This window comes from Vulpes vulpes, chromosome 12 (assembly GCF_048418805.1).
Source record: "Vulpes vulpes isolate BD-2025 chromosome 12, VulVul3, whole genome shotgun sequence".
Lineage (NCBI taxonomy): Eukaryota > Metazoa > Chordata > Mammalia > Carnivora > Canidae > Vulpes > Vulpes vulpes.
In genome coordinates this window covers 10,423,048-10,443,130 of record NC_132791.1, presented here as the reverse complement: position 1 = coordinate 10,443,130, position 20,083 = coordinate 10,423,048, and the positions used below count along the sequence as shown (strand labels likewise).

The following is a 20,083-nucleotide window of genomic DNA, read 5'->3' as shown; positions in this document are numbered from 1 at the left end:
CCTTCTCCACTCCGATTTCACTGAAGGCAGGGGTAACTGTCTGACTTGCCTGTCATTTCCATGACAGCTGTTTCACGTGGATAGGAGAAATAAAAGCAAACTTAACCTAGGCCAAGGTGTACTCAAATAGGAAATCATCTTACCGACAGCTTAAACATAAGCCTAAGGTAATGCAACTACAGCATATTATGTTTTTAAGAATAAGAAAATCTTTTGCTTTGACTTTTAAGAGATTGTGTGAACATAAGAACCTGTGAAATGATTTTTTAAAAATGCACATTCTGTCTCTGACGAAAACTTACAGGTGTAGCTGAATTCTGCTGGTGGGTAAGAGTCCAAATTTCTGGAAGTGACCTTTCCATCAGCTGGAGGGTATCTTCAAAGGCCTTCTGTAATTCCCTTCCTTGCTCATCAAACTCAAAGAGAAAGAGCATCTTTAAAATATTGTGTACTTCATCTAGAGAGAAGAAATTTGAAAAAGTGGTTACTTGGGTCCCCAGCTCCATTGCTGGATCATAACATGGTTTCTTTCCCAAGCAAAAAAATATTTAATATCACACTATAGTTGCTATCTCCCACATTTTTCTTCCCAAATGCTGGAATAATTCAACATTTCTACTTCAAAAAGAAAAAGGAACATGCTGGGGCCCAAGCAGGAAGCAATGTCTTCATAATCCTTTACCTATACTTTGGCTTTGGCACTGATGTCTCCCACAGTGCCTGGGCGGGGGGCCAGTGAAGGAAGGCTTCTAGGTTACCAGCTGAGAGTGGTTCAGGAATGTGCCCTGAAAGGACGTTTCCTGCCAAAAGTTTCTGTCTTTCCTCAAGTTGGGAAAACTGTACTTTAATTACCACTGAACTCTGTGCTATCCATTCACCTTTTTTGGAGCAAGAGTCACCAGTATTGAGAATATACCTTTCAGTTTTTCAGTGCTCTGTACAATTTCATTCAGTGCCTCCAAAAGGGCCAGATCCTCCAGTGGACTCCCTTCTTTGAGGCTATGCTTCTTCCGCTCTGCTTTGCGGCGGTTCTTAGATGATCGCCTATTAGGAGACGTTAGAAAGATGTTATAGAAGGGGCTCTTTTTGCACTGAATAGATTAAAATAAACGTACCTGTTGGCCATCAAAACTTTCTGAGAACCCAGAGAGTCTATAGATGGTATGTATATTGGGGAAAAATGGTGATGAGGTGTTGGGAGTAACAGCTAAAACAAATTTGGGAGAGGGAAGTCTTCAAGGCAGGAAGTAATAAGGAAAACCCTAAAAAGTAGTATCTGGTCTTGAAATTCTGATTAAAATACAGAGTAGGGCAGCTCAGGTGGCTCAGAGGTTTAGTGACACCTTCAGCACAGGGCGTGATCCTGGAGACCCAGGACCGAGTCTCACATCAGGCTCCATCAGGCTCCGAGTGGAGCCTGATTCTCCCCCTGCCTGTGTCTCTGCCTCTCTCTCTCTCTCTCTCTCTCTCTCATGAATAAATAAAATCTTTAAAACTAAATAAGTAAATAAATAAAAATAAAATACGGAGTAAAATGAGGTTATATCTGATAATGAGAGCTGGAAAAAAAACAGAAGAACCAACTTAAATTTTAGAATAAAAAACGAACTTAAAGGCAATAAAGTAAAATTTAAATTAGCATAGTAAAATTTGAATATAATAAAATATATATGAACCACAATTACAGTTACACTCAAAATCATAAGATTGCTAGGAATAAACCCAACCAACCAGGCAAATGATCTATACTCAGAAACTAGAGAACACTCATGAAAGAAACTGAGGACACAAAGAAATGGAAAAATTTCCATGCTCATGTGCTACCTGGAGCAATCTACATATTCAAAGCAATCGCTATCAAAATACCATCAATTTATTTCACAGAGTTGGAACAATCATCCTAAAATTTGTATGGAACCAGAAAAGACCCTGGATAGCCAAAGGAAGGTTGAAAAATAAAACCAGAACTATTGGCATCACAATTCCAGACTTCAAGCTCCATTACAAAGTTGTAATCATCAAGACAGTGTGGTACTGGCACAAAAACAGACACATAGATAAATGGAACAGAATAAAGAACCCAGAAATGCACCCTCAACTCTATGGTCAACTAATCTTTGACATGGCAGGAATGAATATCCAAATGGAAAAAGACAGTCTCTTCGACAAATGGTGTTGGGAAATTTGGATAGCTACATGCAGAAGAATGAAATTAGACCATTTATTTACACCATACACAAAAATAAGACTCAAAATGGATAAAAGACCTAAATGTGAGATAGGAATCCATCACAATCCTAGAGGAAAACACAGACAGCAACCTCTTTGACCTTGGCCACAGCAACTTTTATTAGACATGTCTCTAAAGGCAAGGGAAACAAAGGTAAAAAATGAACTATTGGGACTTTGTCAAGATAAAAAGCTTTTGCACAGCAAAGGAAACAGTCGACAAAACCAAAAGACAAGCAACAGAATGGGAAAAGATATTTGCAAATATCTTATCAGATAAAGGGTTAATATCCAAATTCTATAAAGAACTTATCAGGGGGGGCAGCCTGGGTGGCGAAGCGGTTTAGCGCCGCCTGCAGCCCAGGGTGTGATCCTGGGGACCCGGGATCAAGTCCCACATCAGGCTCCTTGCATGGAGCCTGCTTCTCGCTCTGCCTGTGTCTCAGCCTCTCATTCTCTCTCTGTGTCTCTCATGAATAAATAAATAAAATCTTAAAAAAAAAAAAAAAAAGAACTTATCAGGGCAGCCCCAGTGGCGCAGCAGTTTAGTGCCGGCTGCAGCCCATGGCGTGATCCTGGAGACCCGGGATCGAGTCCCACATCGGGCTCCCTGCATGGAGCCTGTTTCTCCCTCTGCCTGTGTCTCTGCCTCTCTCTCTTGCTCTGTGTCTCTCATGAGTAAATAAAAAAATTAAAATAAATAAAAAATTTTAAAAAAAGAATTTATCAAACTCAATACCCAAAGAATAATCTAGTCAAGAAACAGGCAGAAGACATGAACAGACATTTCTCCAAAGAAGACATACACATGGCCAACAGACACATGAAAAAATGCTCAACATCACTCATCATCAGGGAAATACAAATCAAAACCAGAATGAGATACCATCACACTGAACCAGGCAAAATGGCTAAAATCAACAAGTCAGGAAACAACAGATGTTGGCAAGGATGTGGAGAAAGGGGGACCCACCTACACTGTTGGTGGGAATGCAAGCTGGTGCAGCCACTCTGGAAAACAGTGTGGAGGCTCTCCTCAAAAAGTTGAAAACAGAGCTACCCTATGACCCAGCGACTGCACTACTAGGTATTTACCCCAAAGATACAAATGGAGTGATCCGAAGGGGCACCTGAACCCCAATGTTCATAGCAGCAATGTTCAAAAAAGCCAAACTATGGAAAGAGTCCAGATGTCCATAAACAGATGAATGGATAAAGATGTGGTGAATATATATAACGAAATACTACGTTAGACATTAAAAAAAAAGAGAAAGAAATCTTGCCATTTGAAACGACATGGATGGAACTAGAGGATATTATTATGCTAAGGGAAATAACTAAATCAGAGAAAGACAATTATTATATGATCTAACTCATATGTGCAATTTAAGAAAAATAGAGGGTCACAGGGGAAGAGAGGAAAAAACAACAAGACAAAATCAGAGAGGGAGACAAACCATAAGAGACTCTTAATCATAGGAAACAAACTGAGGGTCGTTGGAGGGGAGAGGGATGGGCGATGGGATAACTTGGTGATGTAATGAGCACTGGGTGTTATATAAAACTGATGGATCACTGACTTCTACCTCTGAAACCAATAATATATTATACGTTAATTAAATTTAAATTTAAAATAGTCAAATTAAAACACACACACACACACACACACACACACACACACACACACACAAATCCTGTATCTTTCCTGCTCAGAGGCCTTTAATTATGCCACTTGTCTTGTCTGAGACTCTGTTGTCCTGACTCTGAAAAGCCCAGTTTCTAGCTGCCTCTCTTCTTGTTTCTGATCACCCTACATAACCTCAGAAATCTCTATTCTGAATTCCTAAAGCAATATTCAATTTAAATACACAATCTTGCATGTTTTATGTTCCCCAAGGATCACTATAAGTTCTTACCTCCTTAAAAGTTTCTGGTAATATCCACTACAACTAGCATATGGGTGTTCTGCATAAGCATGATGACCTCTTCTAATCCTGACTTTGAACTGAGGATGCCTACAATCTTTATCTCTTTTTTTTTTTTTTTTAAGATTTTTATTTATTTGAAAGAGAGCACATCCAGGGGGAAGGGGCAGACGGAGGAGGAGCAGACTCCCCGCTGAGCAGGGAAACTGATGCAAGACTCGACCCCAGGAACCTGAGATCATGACCTGAGCCAAAGGCAGACACTTAACTGGATGAGCCACCCAGGTGCCCCTCTTTATAATCTTTTAATGTTTTCAGTGCCTACACAGTCCAGTCACCTACTATTTGTTAAATGAATACAATCAGATGTCATAACAATTGAGTACCAGTGTAAGGGCCTCATGTGCATGGGTAAACACACAATCCACAAAGCTAAGCAGAAAACATTTCCTAATTTCTTAGATATGTGGGGAAAGTCCTTGGACAAAACTACATCCTGGCCTTGAGAACTGTCCTCTCTCTCTCCCCTGCACTGTCCTATTGAAAAAGAACCTACTTACTTGCAGTTTCTCCATACACCCAGGGCATGGTCAATGTGCTGAATAAACATGATACATACGCTGATATCCTGGAGTTGCTATGGGAGTATTTGCCACTCATGTCACTGCCACTCAAGACACTGCTAGTTTCAGAGAAGAGGTCTGACTCTTGACCCTGGGGCACCTCATCATCTAGAAAAGAACAATCAGAAACAGAATGAAAACTCCCTGCAAATGTAGGTTTACCTTCAGTGGGGCAAGTGGAGTATAGTTAACCAGGACATAGCTGAGGATGGATGAAAATTCTTACAAAGTAGATCGCAAAGTGAAATGAGAGAATACTAAATAAAGTTATTACTACCATACACCAGCACACCAATATCAACTCATTTTTTCTTTTCTTTCTTTTAAAGCAAAGGAACAGGGGATCCCTGAGTGGCGCAGCGGTTTGGCGCCTGCCTTTGGCCCAGGGCGTGATCCTGGAGACCCAGGATCGAATCCCACGTCGGGCTCCTGGTGCATGGAGCCTGCTTCTCCCTCTGCCTGTGTCTCTGCCTCTCTCTCTCTGTGTGTGTGACTATCACAAATAAATAAAAATTTAAAAAATAAAAAATAAAAAAATAAAAAAAATAAAGCAAAGGAACAAGGGCAAGGAGGTTCATTTTGTTTTTTTTTTAAAGATTTTTTATTTATTTATTTATTTATTTATTCATTCATTCATTCATTCATTCATTCATGAGAGACAGACAGAGGGAGAGAGAGAGAGAGAGAGAGAGAGAGAGAGAGAGGCAGAGACACAGGCAGAGGGAGAAGCAGGCTCCATCCAGGGAGCCTGATGCGGGACTCAATCCCGGGTCTCCAGGATCACGCCCTGGGCCGAAGGCAGGCACTAAACTGCTGAGCCACCCAGGGATCCCCAAGGAGGTTCATTTTGTAAAATGTACGTCAGCTGCTCTGCTTGATGGGGATGGAGGGAATGTGTGGTAGAGCTCTTCCCATTTATGCTTGCTTAGTCCTGCCTCCAGCACCCCCCAAACACAACACACAGACATGCACGGCCCTTAAGGGGTTTCAGAGGGCACAGGTGTCCCCTGGCACGGTAATCACATGTCAGGAAGCACAATAAGCCACTAAGACAAAGTATGATGTGTCCCCACCAGGCCAGAGCATCAATATCTTCACGCAGACACTCACCCGGATTCACCTGCTGTGCTTGCTCCTTGAGCTCTCGAACCACCAATAAACGTTTTTTATGGCGACTGAATGTGGCTGTCTGAGAGTCCAGAAGTGCCATATAATTCTTCTGGGCTGGGGGTGCAGATAGAAAATAATTTGAGCAAGATGTTTAAGAGAGAAAAACTAGGAGGGCAGTGAGGGAGTAAGAATTTAACAAAATGAAACAGGTTACTTAGGTTTTCCAAGGAAGATTTTTTTCTTTTCTTTTTTTTTTTTCTTATTGAGAATTAACCTACAACGTTTTAGGAGAATGAACTACATATACATTGAGATTTCCAATCTCAGAGTTCATCAACATCATCCTGGAATACTTTCTGCCTTTAAATTGATAAAATCACCAGAACAAAGACTTGGTATCTAACTTAGGAGTGGACCAGCAAAGAAAAGGAATGTACAAGTAAGCTGTTAACAAAAACAAAGGACAGTCACTGAGATGCTTCCTAAACAGGGGTATTAGGCCTATGCAGACGAATAGTGAGCATTTTTCTACATGCTCATTAGGGGAAAAAAAAATCTCAGCAAGAGCTGGTTCGATGGACAGTTGCAGGGTCAGGACTGAAGCTTTCAGTAACCAGGTAGGGGGTACCTAGGTGAATGATACAGAAAGAATCCTCCCACGGTGCTAATGAAGATGGGAGAGGGGGACGCAGGCAGGGTAAGTATGTGAGTATCTGTACATGGCCCAAAAGTCAGATCTCAGAGTGAACTGTGCTTAAAAAGGCAGAGCTTACAACCAACCCTTATCCCTGGAAATTTCTGTAAGCCAAACTGATGTCCTGCTTTCCCACTCTACTTTTAAGGGAGTCATAGTGATCACCCAAGCATTCCAGAACTGGTAAAACTCAATGTACAAATATACCCTCCACCTAGATTTACTAATTATTTACATTTTGCCATATTTTTGGCTTCCTGTTTTTCTCCATACACACACAGAGAACTATTATTTTTGTGGAGCCTTTTGAGAGTAGGTTGCAGATATGATCCTTCCCTCTTAAATACTTCAGAACATCTCTCAAGAATAAGAATATTATTATGATCTCAGGGGTCGTGGGATTAAGCTCTTAGGCTCCACACTCAGAGGGGAGTCTGCTTGAGAGTCTCACTCTCGGCCCCTTCCCCCACTAATAAATAAATAAATCTTTAAAAAAAAGGACATTATCTAATATAAGCACAATACAACAATTAAATGCAAGAAACTGGCCACTGACAAAAAACTCCATTATCTAATATCTAGTTCATATTCAAGTTTACCAACTATTCTCAAATATAAAAATTCTTAACCATATCATATGTGTTTTTAACACTCAAATATATTGTATATTACCCATTTAACTGTTTAGCATATTTAAAAATCATGGTCGGAGTTAAGTGTCACACTCAGTGGAGAATTCTGATCAACTCTCTGTAAAACATGATTAAAGTGTAATAACAGAAGGAGTATTCGTTGTTCCCCAATGTCTACACTTCCAAATGTAGGATTCTGAGATGTAACCCTTACCTTCTAAGATGGAAGGTTTTACATTGGTTTCTATTATATCTGGTCTGTTATATTTATATACCTAAAAGGAAAAATACAGTAATTTTAGGCAAAAAACTGTAAGTCACTATAGAATTAAGACACTAGGAAGGAAATGGATCACTTTCAGAGGTTACTCGGTATTTTCAAGAGAAGCAGGCCTCTACAAGGTAGCTAACAAACATTCAAGTAATTTCAGTAAAAATCAGTAATTTTTCACATTTAAAAAACTAATTCCAAACATCAAGAATAAAGGTTTTAAATGGTTTTAAAAATCCTTAGACCAGGAACCTATACTCTTACGACTTAATTTCATTAGCCTCAGAGGACAAGGGATTCCAGCTGACCCCGTCTTCACTGCGCTCTCACTCTGCTAAGCACCTAACACAGGGAGGACTTTAAAAACTTTCCTACCAGTCTCAGAGCTTCTTCCCAGGCAGCTCCTTCCAATAATAAGAGCACAGCTTCTTCATAATCCTGACAAGGAACATCAAGGGAGATAACAGGTGAATGGAGCAAGCGTGTCAGATGCCACCACGACAAAGTGCAGAGCTGCCTACAGAGCGGGCTCTCTGCCTTCCAGCCTGTCCCTTGCAGTCCCGGTTTCTAGTATCATGTCTGGCCTAGAGTCCCTGCTCAATAAACAACAATGCAGAAGATAAAGGGGCAGGTGGTGCAGATTCTGAAAATAACTATAAAAAACACAGCCTCATCTCCTCTCATCCCTGAGCATCAACACCACTATAGAGGTACAGAAATCCCGTGTCTTGGCTACACCACTCAGTTTGATTCGGCAGATTTAGGGGCTTCTACACTCTTCTGTTTGCTCTTCAATGTTTATTTTTTCTCCAACTTTTATTTTGAAAAACTTCAAACTGAACTGAAAAATGAGTGTAATAAACATGAGTGTAGCACACACCTGCATATCCAAAGTCTTCAAATATTTTTGATGCTTGTAGCTTTACTAGTAAAAATGTTTGAGCATGTGCCACAATATATAATTATTGTATTTGTAAAGCATATAAAACGAAACATTTTTATATGTACATTTCAGGCTTATTTATCTTTATACTATTAAAGTATAGTTGGCATACAATGTTATTATCAGTTTCAGGTGTACAATATAGTGATTTGACCATTGTATACATTACTCAATGCTCACCACAGTAAGTATAGTCACATCTGTCAACACATAACCTTATTAGAATATTATTGACTATACCCCCCAAGCTGTACTTTTCATTTCTGTGATTTTATAACTAGAAGTTTGTGAAACTGGAAGTAAACAAAACAAAACATATATTTTTTTAATTATTTTTTTTAAGTGGGTGGTGGTGAGGCCCAGAGGGAGAGGGAGAAAAATCTCAAGCTGGCTCCATGCTCAGTATCCAGGTACTGTATTTTACCTTTTTAAAAGGTAAAAAGTTTAAAATCTGTTCTTTGGGGCGCTTGGGTGGCTCAGTCAAGTTAAGCATCTGACTCTTGGATTTCAGTTCAAGTCACCATCTCAGAGTTGTGACATCAACCCCCTCACTGGGCTCTGCACTCAACATGGAGTCAGCTTGGGATTCTCTTTACTTCTCCCTCTGTACCTCCCCACCACATGAGTGTTCTCTCTCTCCCTCTCAAATAAATAAAATCTTTATTTTTTTTTTTTAAGTGAAATACTTAAGACAAATGGTTGGGTTTCTTCTAGTAATCACTGTCATAAAAAGAGGGAAGAGGAGTATGCATTAGGTTAAAAGACACTTAAGAGACCTAAGATACAAAATGTAATACATGACCCTAGATAGGAACCTATTTTGGATCAATCTACTGGAAAAATTTTGGAACCGTTAAGGGGACTTGAATTTTAATTATTAGATAAATTAAAATGTGTTAACAGAGAAAGATGAAAACCACATAAACAAAGCAAATTTAAGAACAGCACAGTATAATTTCCTTTTCTTTAAAAATGTACATGTATGTACCTATGTGTGTGCACAGAGAGAGCATTCTAGGAAGATTTAGAAATTGGAGGGAATAGCAACAATCTCTTGAGTGATAGGAATGATGTGTTTTGTTATTTACTTTCAGGATTTTATTTATTTATTTTTAAAGATTTTGTTTATTTATTCATGAGAAACACAGAGAGAGAGAGGCACAGGCACAGGCAGAGGGAGAAGCAGGCTCCATGCAGGGAGCCCAATTCTATCCTGAGTCTCCAGGATCATGCCCTGGGCTGAAGATAGCGCTAAACTTCTGGGCCACCGGGGCTGCCAACTTTCAGCATTTTAAACAATCTACAATACATACATACTACTTTAAGTTATTTTTAATTAAAAATATTAAATAAAATAAGTATTTTCGGGCAGCCCTGGTGGCGCAGCGGTTTAGCGCAGCCTGCAGCCCAGGGTGTGATCCTGGAGACCCGGGATTGAGTCCCATGTTGGGCTTCCTGCGTGAAGCCTGCTTCTCCCTCTGCCTGTGTCTCTGCCTCTCTCTCGCTCTCTATAAATAAGTAAGTAAGTAAGTAAGTAAGTAAATAAATAAATAAATAAGTAAATAAATAAATTAATTAATTAAATAAAATATTTTCTTCCCAGACCCCAATGCATATACCACACTAACAGGCCTAGACCACAGGTCCACAAACGGACATAGCAGGGTATGTGCTGTTTGACCCGCAGAGAGAGAGAGAAAGAGAGAGAGAGAGGGAGAGAGTTTTACTGAGGTGGCAATCACATGACATACAAGCACAGTAAAGTGTACAATTTGTTTCTGCCAACAGATCCTGTCCCTGTACTTTAAATAAAACCACCACTTTGCACCTAAATAAATAAAGTACAACTTGATGGCATTTACTATATTCAGTGTTGTATAACCACCAATGCTTTTTAAATCACCTGAAAAAAACACTCCCACTTCCAACTCCCTTCCTCCCTGGTGACCTCTGATGTGCCTTTTTCCTGGGTTTGCCTCCTTGGGTTCTATCATACCACAGAAACCATACAATAGGTGACCTTTTGTGTCTGGCTTCTTAGCATAATGCTTTCAAGATTTAGCCAAGTTGTAGCATGTATCAGTTCTTTGTTCCTTTTTTTAAATTTAAATTTTTTGTATTTTTTTAAAAAATATTTATTTGTCTGTGTGTGTGAGAGAGAGAGAGAGCAGGGGAAGAGGGAGAAGTAGATTCTCCACTGAGCAGGGATCCCAGGACCCTGGGATCATGACCTGAGCCAAAAGGAGACACTTAACCAACTGAGCCACCCATATGCTCCTGTTCCTTTTTTTTTTTAAATTAATTTTTTTGATTATAATAAAATGCACATAACATAAAGTTTACCATTTTAATCCGTTTTTACCATATAGCCCAGTGGCATTAAGTAAATTTACACTGTTGTGAAACAATCACCATCATCCATCTCCAGAATGTTTTTCATCTTGCAAAACTGAAACCTTATACCTGTGAAACAATAACTTCCCATGCTCCTCTACCCCTGCCTCTGGCAACCACCATTCTCCTTCTACTAGTCTAAGTACCTCATTGTAAGTAGAATCCTACCTTTCTAGTCCTTTTGGATACCTCACTAAGCATAATGTTTTCAAGGTTTATCCAAATTGAGGCATCCATCAGTTTTTCATTCTTTTTTACAACTGAATAATATTCTCCTGTGTGCATACAAATAAACGTGTGTATCTCATGATTTATCCATTCATCTGTCATGATGGACATCTGGGCTATTTCTTCCTTTTGGTTATCATAAATAACGCTGTTATAAACATTTGCACACAAGTTTCTTTGTAGACATATTTTTGCATTTCTCCTAAGTATATATTTACAGAAGTGAAACTGTTGGGTTATATGTTTAACTTTTTAAGGAACCATTAAACTGTTTCCCATAGAGGCTGTACCATTTTACATTCCCACCAGCAATATACAAGGGTTTCTGTTTCTCTACATCCTTGCCAACTTATTTTTCATTTTTCTGATTAAAGCTATTCTAGTGGGTATTGTGGTTTTGATCTGCATTCCTTAATGAACAATGAAACTGAACAACTTCTCACATACTTGTTGGCCATTTGTATATTTTCTTTAAAGAAATATCTATTCAAATCTTTTGGTCATTTTAAAAATGGGTTGTCTTTTTGTTCTTAAGCTGTAAAATTTCTTTACATATTCAGGACCTAACAAGAAAACTATAAACCAATACCCCTTATGTATAAAAATCTTCAAGAAAATTTCAGCAAATTGAATTCACCAATAATGACAAATAATAATACATTATGACAAAGGTAGGTTTAACCCAGGGATGCAAGACTCTTTAACATTCAAAAATCAATGTAACTCACCCTAGCACTGATCTAAAACAAACAAAAATACCTTAGTTGAAATACATTTGACAAAATTCAATACCCACTCATGATAAAAACTCTTAGAACCAAGAACAGAAGGGAATTTCCTTAAGCCAAGAAGACATGGATTGGCAAATATTTTCTGTAAAAGGCCAGACAGCAAATATTTTAGGCTTTGTGGGCCAGACCATCTCTGTTGCAACTCCTCAAGTCTGTGGCTGTACACACAAAACCAGTCACAGAAAATACATAAACAAATAGGTGTGGCTATGTTCCAATAAAATTTTATTTATAGAAACAGGTGGCCAGCTAGATTTGGTCCACAGGCTATATAGTTTGCCAACTCCAATAGCCCTGCCAGGTTCTTACATCTATTGAAAACCAAGAGCAAACCTCACACTTACCAGTGAAAGACTGGTAAAGACTACTATAAGAAAAGGCAAGGATGCCATGCCCATCCACTCTTACCACTTCTATTCAACACTATACTGGAAGTCCTAGCTAATACAGTAAGGCTAGAAAAAAATATAAAGGCATACGAATTAAAAAGATAAAACTGTCTAGTCACAGAAACTATGCTCATTAATATAGAAAATCCTAGAGAATTTATCCCAAACAATCCTAAAAATAATAAATTCAGCAAGGTTGTAGGATATAAGGTCAACATACAAACAAATCAAAATAAAACAAAACTATATTTCTATTTACTAGCAACAAAAAACTGGTAAGTGGAAAAAAAAAATACTAGTCAAGTCCTATAACTCCAGCTCTGGCCAACAAGTCAATTGCAGTCTTTGAACAACGCTGAGCCACAGGCCTTAAACTAAGCCCTGCCCAGATTCTTGATTCAGAGAAACAAGTATTTTGCTGGTCATTTGAAGCTAAGTTCTAAGGTGATTTGTTACGTATCCATAAATAAGTAATACATCCAGCGTAGGTAGTACAGGAGCAACAGAGGAGGTACTCACATATCACTGATGGGAACACAAAATGATATAGCCACTGCAGAGCAGCTCTGCACCTCCTTACAAAGTTATGGATCCCACTTACGTCACTACCATTCCCACTCACAGGTTATTTACCCAAGTGAAATGCAAACATCTGTCCTCACAAAGACTTGTACCAGATTGTTCACAGCCACTTTATTCTAACCTTAAACTGAAAACAATCCAAATGTACATCGACTCGTTGATGAATCCACAAATCATGACCTATTCAAACAACAAGACCAATGAGCACAATCAAAAGCAATACACAGATACACAATATAACATGGATGAATCTCAAAAGCATTATATGACTTCCACTCTCTAGTCCAACACACAAGGAACTTGGAAGACATCCTCCCATCAGTAAAAAGCTGAGCAAACTGAAAATCAACTCTCCTTTGATCAATTTGGGGAACTGAAGTCATAGGGCAAACTGCTGCCCTAAGAAGTGGAGAGAGAGACAGGCAGATGCAGAGATTCACAACTTACCAGAAGAAAGCAGGGACTCACACATAGAACTCTCCACCAGAACCAGTACTAGGGTAGGAAAATCTAAAGTGACCAATGCTGAAGGATCACTGTAAATAAGGCTAGAGTTGAAAACTCTATGGATGTCCGGTCTTAGGGAGGCTCCTACACTTTTGTTGAGTTTTTACCTCCATGAACCCTAGGAAGTTCTCACAGTATCAGATGAGAATCTCCTGCTTCTGGTAAGAAGGGAAAAGTCATCTTGATTATGCACAGAGTAACATACTGCTCTTAACAAGGCCTGCTATCAAGAGAAACTATTTTGCCAGAGCCTAACTAACTAAAACTGGTTTGACTTGGGCCTAACTAACATGAGCGAAGAGAAATACCCAACTCCAGCTCCCCCTGGCCCTTCTGTCCTACCTAAGGAGTGAAAAATATGAGAAGCACTGGTGAACTTCAAGCTCCAGGGCTACAGGCTCACTAAAAGACTGAGACATAATCACAGGACCGTGGAACGTTTCTCCTCTCTACACACCTTATCACCACATCACTAAAGGCCTTATTTATTAAATTTCCTTCTACCTACTATCTTATGGTAGGCTTCCAACAAAAAATTTAAAAGGACAAAAATCGTTTGAAGAGCCAGAGGAAGTGTCAGAAGAAGACTTACAAAAAAAATAAAAAGAAGAAGAAGACAACGACAACGACAATGACTTACCTATGGCAGGGATATTGAAATCATGAAGTCAGGAATGATTTTAAGTTGATTATACTTGAAACTAATGTGACACTGTATGTGAATTATATTTCAATTAGAAAAGGAAAAAAAAAGAGGTATGATTAACATGCTAAAGGCTCTAATGGGAAGAGCAGACAACATGTAGGAACAGATGGGTAATGCAAGCAGAGAGACAAAAATTCGAAGAAAGAATCAAAAAGAAATGTTAGAAAACAAAAGCGTTATGTGAGTGAAAGAAGCCAGACTAAAAAACCACATACCAGATGGTTCCATTTATATAAAATTCTAGAAAAAGCAAAACTGTAATGACAAAAAGCACATCTTTTTGGTAAGAACTGAGTGTAGAGGAAGAAGACTCACTGCAAAAGGGGAAGCAGGAACTTTCTGGGGTGTTACAAATGTTCTATTATCATGGTTGTAGTAGTGTTACATGACCATAAGCCTTTGTCAAAACTCATCCAACTGTTCATTTAAAATTAATTTTTTATATGTAAAGTATATCCAATTAAAAATATACAAATTTTATTTTATTTTATTTTTTTTAAGATTTTATTTACTCATTCATGAGAGACTTAGAGAAGTAGAGACATAGGCAGAAGGAGAAACAGGCTCCCTATGGGGAACCCAATGTAGGACTCGATCCCAGGATCACGCCCTGAGCCAAAGGCAGATGCCACCCAAGCATCCCAAAAATATACAAATTTTGGGATCCCTGGGTGGCTCAGTGGTTTAGCTCCTGCCTTCGGCCCAGGGCATGGTCTTGGAGTCCCAGGATCGAGTCCCACATTGGGCTCTCCGCGTGGAGCCTGCTTCTCCCTCTGCCTGTGTCTCTGCCTCTATCTCTCATGAATAAATAAATATTTTTAAAAAATACAAATTTTAAGTACATAAATTAAATATATATATATATGAATTAATCTTGATTTATAGAGGAAAGAAAAGATGATGGCATCTTACTCATTTAATTAACCATTTTAGGTGGTATATATTTCTACTCTTGCCTTGTTTTATGCATATCTTTCTTATTCATTGATGTTTTGAGCTCATTAACCCAATATAATTTTTTGCCAAGATCTATCAAATTTTAGTGACCTTTTTTCACTCACTCTTATTACATGAAAGACATTCAGGTATTTTAAAAGCACAATTATTTTACACAAATGTGCCTCCTAGTAATAACTGTAACGAACACTCTCTCATCAAAGTTCAAAACTCTAGAAAGCAGTAATCGCTGGTGTCAACTGTGGATCTACTTCCTATTAGTCAATGGCCAGAGTAGTGCATGGTTTTTGGTTCTTGTTGTTTTAAGATTATTTTATTTTAGGGGCACCTGGGTGGCTCATTGGTTGAGCGTCTGCCTTTAGCTCAGGGCATGATCCCGGGGTCCTGGGATTGAATCTCACATCAGGCTCTCCACCAGGAGCGTGCTTCTTCCTCTGCCAATGTCCCTGTCTCTCTGTCTCTCATGGATAAATAAATAAAATCTTAAAAAATAAAATTATTTTATTTTAGAGAGAGGGAGAGTGAATGGGGAAGGAGTAGAGGGAGAGAGAATTTCCAGCAGACTCCCTGCTGAGCACAGGGCCCAAGGCAGGGCTCAATTTCAGGACCTTGAGATCATGACCTGAGCCAAAACTAAGAGTCAGATGCCCAACTGAGTCATCTAGGTACCCCATGTCAACACATGTTTTATTATTTCCATAATAAATTCTACAATTCTATCAAAAGCTGGTATAGGCACTCATCTTTATAATCTGCTAGAAAATTGGAACCCATCAAACTGCCTAAGATGAGACACTTCCAACACAGAATGGCTGTAAAATCCAAAAAAGTATCTGAAGTTCAATCCCTTTGTTTTAGAATGGTCCTTTGCAAGTTAACATAAAAGCACAACTCCGGGGATCCCTGGGTGGCTCAGTGGTTGAGCATCTGCCTTCGTCCCGGGGTGTGATCCTGGCATCCCAGGATCGGGTCCCGCATCAGGCTTCCTGCATGGAGCCCGCTTCTCCCTCTGCCTGTGTCTCTGCCCCTCTCTCTCCCTCTCTCTCTGTCTCTCATGAATAAATAAAATCTTTAAAAAAAAAAAAAAAAAAAAGCACAACTCCCTTGATTTATTTAATATTTTATACCAAGTGCAAACCACTAGTGCCCATTAGAGCAGAGTTCTTTAGTATTCTACCTTAGAGAACTTCTTGCTTAAACACCTAATGAGAGATGGATTAAATTTAGGTTTCTAAGTCAGGTCAGCAAAAGGGAAGATCTACAAATACTGCCTCTGGATTTCCTAATTAGCCCGAGTTCCTTTAATTTTCTGATTAGTGAGGTACTACCAAGGTAGACCTTGCTTGTTGATTGAGTGGTTTACGGAAAGAAATGAAGTTACCTGGGCGTACTGTTCCAAGACTGTGGCTGCATCACCATGCTTCCTCTGCTCAACCAGTTTTCCTGCAAAAATAATAAACACTTGACCATAGTTGGCTTGCTAAGAACAGTATTACCAAAACTCAAATTGAAATAGTTTTGGGAGGTACTTTTTTTTTTTAAGATTTATTTATTTTAGAGGGTAAGAGAGTGAGAAAGCATTGTGTAGGGGCGGGGCGGGGGGGAGCAGAAGGAAACAGAGAGTGAATCTCAAGATCTTAAGCGAACTCCGCACTGAGTGCAGAGCCTGACTCAGGGTTGATCTCACAACCCTGAGTCTGACCCAAGCCAAAACCAAGGGTCAGACGCCCAACCGACTACACTACCCAGGCACAGGAGGTACTTTTAAAATAAAAATGGTCCTCTATGAATTGTGAGCTTTACAGTATACAGTCAAATAAAACTGCTTTAAAATAGCATTTCCCAAAGTGTTCCCTAACTGTTCCATAGGATAATAAAAGGCAACACCAAAAAACCATTCTCAGGTCAAGTAAGTTTGTGAAACACTGGGCAAAACAAAGCTAAACAGATTCCTTTGCTGAAATGCTTCACTAATATATCTTCATTATTTACCAAACTATATACTTTGTGAATTTGTCAGGAAATAGGCAGGAATACCAGAGTCCTATCTTAAATGACAGTTATGATCTAAATTTAGCATAGAATGTGAAACCCATGTATTGTCAAAACTATCCATCAAAAAAGCTTATAAAGGCACAGGTATGGGAAACTGACCTAGCATCTCTGGCTCATCCATTTCTTCCTCAAATAGGATAAGACTGTTCTTTGGTTGAGCACTAAGATGAAGGTAGCTGGCTGGGGGCGGGGAGGGGGGGTCATGCAGTTATCTTTAGATCCTCGATTCACTCAGTACAGTTGAGATAATCATGCTATGAGAAGCACACAAGATCTGAAACTGACTACGGGGCTGGCAGATTCATGTATCCCCTCTCAGGCAAACTCCAGTACATATCATCCCTGATAAAAACAGGTAGAATCATCTCCACAATTTAAACACCTCTTTCTTTTTTATATAAACTGCCTAAGTTAAACTGCACATGAAGTGACTCCACCTTCTACCGTTTCTCAACGATCTCTGACAACCGCCTTCCCTACCTTTTTTTGCTAACCATCTGGGAGAACTGGGTGAACACCATAAGGCATGACAAACAGCAAGCTCAGAGATATAAAGAATGTAAGAAATGATAATAGTCCCGAAGAACAGAGCTGTAAGGTATAAACGACCAAAACATAAATTCCTAAAGCAGAAGTAACAATGGAGCCAGAATGAGAAACTAAAAGGCTTAATATAGGGAATTCACAAAAACTAAAGAGTTTTGGAAACTCTTAATGGAAATTAAGAGGCCTTATAGAAGAGCCTGCAGATCCAATAACCAGAAAAAGAAATGTGGTAACCTTACACATTTTTATGACCCACAGAAAAAGGAAGAACACAAACAACTAAGGAGGATACTGTATATACATTTAACAGGATTTAAATCGGAATTTTTTTCAGGACTGCATTTTTTTTTGAAACCATAACAGTATTTTTGGGGTGCCTTAGTAGCTCAGTCAGTTAAGCATCTGCCTTCAACTCAGGTCATGATCTCAGGATCCTGGGATCAAGTCCCATATGGGGCTCCCTAATTAGTGGGGGGTCTGCTTCTCCCTCTCCCTCTGCCTCTCCTTTCACTCATTCTTTCTCGATTTCTCTCTTAACTAAATAAAATCTTTAAAAAAAACCCACAGTATTTGTAAAACTCTAAAAAGGGCAGGGGGAATAATACACTAATCACTTTCCTCAAGCACAGCTGAGAGAGCAGAGCCCCTATTCACCTCTTCTCCCAGGTAGCCCTTAAGCTTCCCTCCCTCTAAGAAATCAGACTGACATAGGGCCGCCTCTGGTTCAGACAATCCCTAGACCCTGACACAGCTAAACTGTCTCTGCTTTCAGAATGCTTATACATTTTGCCTTTTCTTTTACCTCATTTCTCATAAATGCTATTATGGTTCCCAGTGATCTACTGTCTATACCTGAATGGCTCCACTCCAAAACTCATGTTTACCTTCTGACTGGGCACACAGCCCCACAGCTACTCTCTGCTAGGTGTGGCCATATGATGTAAGTTTTGGCAAATGAGATAGAACAGAAGAAACAGTGTAACTTTCAGGTCATTTCCAACTTTGAGTGTTCTCCTGCGGCTCTAGCTTTTTCCCCTTGCTAAGGACTGGAATAAGGGTGTGGAGAAAATCCAGCTACAACCACCTGCCTGAGATGACAGTGTCATGATGGAAGGACTTCTCAGTTCTTCGGTGAGAGACAGAAGCTTTATCATGTCACTGTACTGGGGGACTCTCACTGTAGCACTTTAACCTTTACTTAATAAACCCTTTTATATTACCTAATTTTTATTAGTGAAGAGGAGACTGCCTCAAGGTATGCTGTCCTAAATTTACTTGCAAAAATTGCCAAAGAAAGGAAGAAACAAAACACCTTTGGGAGAGTTATTTCAGAAAACCTGAATAGCCATGTTTACCTGCCAGAGTTCTGCCAAGGTCAGCTAGCTGGTCTTTGGTCAAGTTAAGCTGGGCCGCCACGCAGAGAGCTTGTTGCCAGCTGCCACTAGCCAGAAAGGCATTGAGAGCTTTTTCGTGGGCGCCACAGCGGGCAAACACAAGCCCTGCTGGCTCATAGAGATGCTCCTGTGTCAGGTGTTCTCCATAAGCGATGCTGATATCCTGTGGCGAGAGGAGATGCCGGGTTAGTAAGGAAAGGTACAGTTTCTTAACCTCCAATGTAGGCTGTCTCAGTCACTACATTTGACCCTCTCTTGAATTACTTAGGAATATCCTGTGGTTAGTCAGTGATCTCAATCACTGAGGAGGTGCCATGTAGCCACTCAACAAATAATTACTGAGTACTACTCAGGACAGCAGGAATCACACAGTAATGCAAAAAATAACAAACAGGCAAGAAAAACAAGTAACAAGAACCACCAAAAGGTCCTGCTCTTGTGGAGACAGAGAATGGACTTATAAACACAATATGGCCTGTGACATAGTGGTCGAGAGAGAGAGCGATGGGGGTGCTATTTCAGAGCACTGTGAGGAGAATAAGCCATGTGAAGAGTTACGGCAGAGTATCCCAGGCCAAGAGCTACAGAAAGCACCATGGCCATCTGGCAGGGATGTGTAGGGAATACAAAAGACGGAGTAAGAAGAAGGCTGGGTGACTGGAGAAGAGAGACCACAGAAGAGAGGAAGAGACAATGAAAATAAGAGCCAAGAGGCAGCAATCAGCCCAATTCTCTATCCCCAGGCTCAATGTTACACAGAACACAGACACACAAAGCCCCTGCCTTTAAGCAGCCCACAGCCAGTGGGGAAAACAAATCGGTGCATCAGCACTTTGTTATGTGTCATCACTGAGGGAAGAAGGTGACCTGGGAGCTTGGTTGGGCACCTTGCCCTGGAACAGCTTTCTGGCAGAGGAGACCTGATAGTTTGAAAGACAAGTGGGGCTGAACACAGGGGCAGGAAGAGGCCTGGAAGGGGCAGCCTATGCTAAGAAAGCAGGCAGGAGCCAGAGCACAGAGACATGGACCAACTGCAAAGGGCAGTGATGGTAGCAAGGATGAGCAGAGGTTATGGGTACAGGCTCTGGGGTCAGACAGCCTGGGCTC

General features: G+C 39.9%; 1 protein-coding gene across 2 annotated transcripts in view; it reads right to left on the bottom strand.

The window, feature by feature from the left end:
- The window catches only part of ELP1 (elongator acetyltransferase complex subunit 1), a 59,538-nt gene that overhangs the window by 8,475 nt on the left and 30,980 nt on the right, over positions 1 to 20,083 (bottom strand). For both annotated transcript variants that reach the window (XM_026002739.2, XM_026002740.2), the window contains exons 28-35: positions 18,938 to 19,139; positions 16,363 to 16,424; positions 7,860 to 7,922; positions 7,428 to 7,488; positions 5,888 to 6,001; positions 4,774 to 4,885; positions 917 to 1,044; positions 303 to 457 (exon numbers count right to left, since the gene is read on the bottom strand). In XM_026002739.2, coding sequence (XP_025858524.2) covers positions 303 to 457; positions 917 to 1,044; positions 4,774 to 4,885; positions 5,888 to 6,001; positions 7,428 to 7,488; positions 7,860 to 7,922; positions 16,363 to 16,424; positions 18,938 to 19,139 — 897 coding nt within the window. The remainder of the gene's footprint in view (positions 1 to 302; positions 458 to 916; positions 1,045 to 4,773; positions 4,886 to 5,887; positions 6,002 to 7,427; positions 7,489 to 7,859; positions 7,923 to 16,362; positions 16,425 to 18,937; positions 19,140 to 20,083) is intronic.